Source organism: Notothenia coriiceps, unplaced genomic scaffold (genome assembly GCF_000735185.1).
Source record: "Notothenia coriiceps isolate Sejong01 unplaced genomic scaffold, NC01 NC01_scaffold00001054, whole genome shotgun sequence".
Lineage (NCBI taxonomy): Eukaryota > Metazoa > Chordata > Actinopteri > Perciformes > Nototheniidae > Notothenia > Notothenia coriiceps.
Genome location: NW_011333755.1, coordinates 741 through 5166, shown reverse-complemented (window position 1 = coordinate 5166; position 4426 = coordinate 741). Strand labels below are relative to the sequence as shown.

Below are 4426 nucleotides of genomic sequence, written 5' to 3'. Positions count from 1 at the left end.
CATGATCTGGCACCTGCCCACAGTGCCAAAACCACCAGTAACTGGTGTACTGACCATGGCATTACTGTCCTCGATTGGCCTGCAAATTCCCCTGACCTGAACCCCATAGAGAATATGTGGGGTATTGTGAAGAAGAAGCTGAAAGACACCAGACCCAACAATGCTAATGAGCTAAAGGCCGCTATTGAAGCATCCTGGGCATCCATAACACCTCAGCAATGCCACAGGCTGATTGCCTCCATGCCACGCCGCATTGATGCAGTAATCCGTGCAAAAGGATTCCCAACCAAGTACTGAGTGCATTAATGGACATTTTCAAATGTTTGATTGTGTTTTGCTGTTATAAATCTTTTTTTTTTACTTGGTCTGAGGAACTATTCTAATTTTTTGAGATAGGATTTTTGAGTTTTCTTAAGCTGTATGCCATAATCAGCAATATTAAAATAATAAAAGGCTTGCAATATTTCAGTTGATTTGTAATGAATCCAGAATGTATGACATTTTTGTTTTTTTAATTGCATTACAGAAAATAAAGAACTTTATCACAATATTCTAATTTTCTGAGACAGTCCTGTATTATAATTTGTTTTCATAGTTAGTTAAGTAGTTCTCTTTGTGTATAGTAAATTGACAGGTGTAACGTTTTCTGCAGACGTGGAAAAATGAGACTGAAACCGAGCAGGAGAAGCGCTCTCCAAAGGAACGGCCCGTCCTCTTGTCAAAAGACATAGAGTCCAAAGTGTCCCTGCTGGAGCGGGAGCTCAACTACCTGCTCAACAAGGCCAAATTTGCCAAGCCCAAAGCCAAAGCCAAGAACAGCACAAGCACTGATAAAAGCAGCAAGGCCAACAACACCACCAAGGAGAAGGTCATCCCCTCCACAGAGGAAAGCACAGACTCAAAGAGTGGTGGGTCAATCGTGTATTATCCAAAAATAATTACAACTGTTATGACGTTAGAAAAACTACTTATTTTTGTTGTCTTTTTCAAAATGCTCAATTTAAATACAGAAAGCTCAGAGGAGGTACAGCCAGGGGAAGTCCCGCCCACTGAGGAGAGCGCTACAAACACGGACTCGGACAGCCAATCACAGCCCACAGAAGAATCAACAACCACAGGTCGGTCTGCCATTCCTGTAGCTGATGATGCCGGAGAGCTTTAGTCAACTCCTCACCACTCAACTCCTCACTGACACTAACGGAGCATGAGAGTTATGCTGGACTGTTGTAACGGATCGCATTATTGTTATAAAGCTGCTGTGTTCAGCCGGGCTTTCTTCAGAAGGCTCTCCTTCATTCTCATGATAGGGACTCTTCTACTGCACTTTCTCAACTATTATATCTCCTGCTCAAACATTCAAACGCTTAATTCCAGAACTGCTGATCTGCCACTGTCCCATAATGAAGGATTCATGAATATCAAATCAAAGTTAATGATTTGTATTGGTTGAATAATACCTGTGATATATACCAAAAGACTACGCATTTGTAATAGATGTTTTATTCGCTGCAGTACCTGCAGTGTGGTACTTCAACGTTTTTGAAGCATTTCATGAGCAAGTAAGCATCCTTCTGATGAGTGAATCAGAATAGTACAGTCAACTATTAATGTAACATACGGCTCCTTTTAGAATGACTTCCCTCAACTGACACTATGTAGCACTTTTAAAGGATATCTCTGGGAGAAGCACCTAAAGGTGGAGGACGCCTTTGGCTTGCCACAGGGATTTAGACATGTAAAAAGAGACGGAACTCTGACTCTAGCCTCACCTTAACTCTAACCCACTCCTCACATGTCTGTAGTCACTTCAGCTGAGTGAACCGGAGGAAGACGCACTGTAGTTCAACTATCATTTATTTCATTCGTACATAGGTTGATCTGTACAACAACCCTCGTCGTTTTGACATGAAATGGTTGATTTATGAATGGACATAAATATGTAATACTCCAACAACTTACAGTGGTAGTAAAACATGGGAGTTTTGTCCCTTTTAAGACAATGATCCATAAAAACAAAAACCATACAAGTGTTTTCAATGCTAGTTTGTGTTGCTGTTGTTCCAGCTGTTGAATAGTAATAAAACCTGCAGAACAATGTGATGTCATTTATTACATTAAAGGGTTGAATCACATTCTAATCCCATCCAAAGGAGCATTTGCTTTACATTAGAACAAGCTATCCCGTCATTCTGTTTCTGACTCGCAGCAGACTGCTCCTTGTTGTAAATGAAAGTGATGTAGACAAAGCTGACGGGTGTGGCATGTGCTTGCTTGTAGTAGAAATGTAAATCGTTTGATGTGGTGCATTTCAATAATGATGAGAATGCCCCGATGACATGATCAGATATTGTTTTACCAGGTCAGAGTCAGACCACAAACCAGCTCTGGATTTTCCCTCATCTTGCAACCAATGCCTGCAAATGTCTCTGCTAACAGGCTTCACCATGGCAACAGCTTTTTGTGTGTGTCTTATTGAATCCGCAAACATGCGCTCGAGTTACCCAGCACTTGGAGTGAGTTGATGTAATCCAACACAGTATTCATGTTTCCCTCTCTCTTCTCATTTCCAGGAGCAACAGAGAAGACCCAGCCTGAGAAGCACATAGAGGATGAATTATAACAGCTGGAACTGGGAAAAATCACTTTATTTATTGATAGTGTATAAATGTTCGCGTTCCTTCTCACTCTGTTTGTTTTTTGTTTAATTTTGTCCTTTTGTCCTTGTTTATTGAACCGCTGGAAGATAAGGATTGGAGACCACTCAGCTTGTCCCCTTCTTCTTCTGTACTCTCATCTCCTCCGTCTCATGGATTCTATAAGCTACCGTCACTCAAACACCAAGAAGCAGCAAAACCAAAATAAAGCCCAGATGCAGCTCCAAAGCACCACCTCACATCCAGCAAACTGCTGATGGAGAGGAGATGAGGCCGTGCTGGGCCGTGTTGAGACCATCCGGACATTTGACAGGCCAAGTGTGTGTATTCTCTGGTCTGTCCTCAATGGACACTTCCTGTCCTACTTTGTCCTCTGCACTGATTTTGTTTCTGTAGCTGGGAGGTTAGTATTGGTCTAAAAGCTGCAGCTGCTCTTTCCCTGGCCGAGTGGTGGTGATCACTGACTATTAACCTGCTGCTTAATAGTCCTTTAGAATTTGTTTTTTCTCCAAACCAGAATTTAGCCAAATAAGTTATAGATGTATTTGTACCATTTATACTGTAATCACTTACAGTATATTTAAAACTATGTGGTAGTAAAGTCAGTTGAATTTTCATTTGGTTAAAGAATCTGTCATAAATATTCATGGTTTAATGGTATAATATAGGAGGTCATAATATATTTACCAACTGGGCTAAAGAGTGGCTGTCAATTAAGAAAGACTCAATTCTATGACCATGTAAACTAGGTATAACATGCAGGTATAACTGCCTCGTCTATTAACATATGGTGGACCTCCGTGTTTAAAAGCAGAACTACTGATGGTGGCAGATCTACTGCCACCTGCAGCTCATTCAGATCTAATGCCCCCTGCAGCTCATTCAGAGCTTGTTATTTTCCCAATTAGTGTCTGAATACATTCATGATAACCTCTCCTTTAATGTGCAAGGTTCAGACCGTTTGCGTCCATCAGGCAGCACTTGTTGCCCCCCCAGCTGCTCCTGTATGTGTAATACACATATGTGTGCCATCTTTCTGCTGGTGCGGCTGAGTTCTTTCTGATCCAACTGAAACTTTGATTGTGTGCCAGGCACAGTGGGCACTCCATCTTTAACATTTCATAAGCTGCTAAACAATTTAGAGGGAGGGGGGGGTCATTTGTATCTTTACCTGGACATGCCCTGTGGTGCAGATGTTGTCTCTGTTTTCTGCTGGAACGTTTTGAGGGGGGGGGACTGTTTGTTGCACTGTGGATTATTTGAAGGGGAGAACTGTAGAAAACAAAGTCAGGAATGGAAGATGCAAACAATGTTGTCTTTCTAAACTGTTAATAAAAAACTCTTTTTGTTTTTAATTCTTAGTGTATGATGTAATTGGCTTATCGATTGAAACGGTTATTGATGGTGGCTAGTACATAGATCAGAAAGCAAACTTTATTATTTTTGCTCTCTTAGTAGTTGATTGGATTTCTACTGACAGAGCCAAAAATGTTTTAAAATCAGATCAGTCCTGACCTTTGTAGTGTTTCATATTTTGTAAATCTGCCTCGTAGCTTTCATAGCTATAAATATTGGGAAATAGTTTGAAAGGTTAAAGGAATCCCTCTGCAGTGAATGCATTTAACCTGTTAAGCCCCAAGGTCCCCGCCAGATTGACTGTCTCAGGGGATCTTAATATTTAAGAACCTATTAATGTGTTATACCAGATTAACGGGAATAATCTCAGCTAACTGATGATACAAACCATTTTTACCAAAACAAAGGAGCTGCTG

The 4426-nt window shown here is 40.9% G+C and overlaps 1 protein-coding gene across 1 annotated transcript; it reads left to right on the top strand.

Annotated features, from left to right (window-relative positions):
* Positions 1-643: 643 nt before the first annotated feature.
* On the top strand, positions 644-4009 carry LOC104958601 (hypoxia up-regulated protein 1-like; the record flags this gene model as incomplete). Its single annotated transcript, XM_010786348.1, has 3 exons — positions 644-908; positions 1011-1118; positions 2571-4009. Coding segments are annotated over 3 exons (423 nt in total), but the record flags the coding sequence as incomplete, so codon positions are not given.
* Positions 4010-4426: the final 417 nt, after the last annotated feature.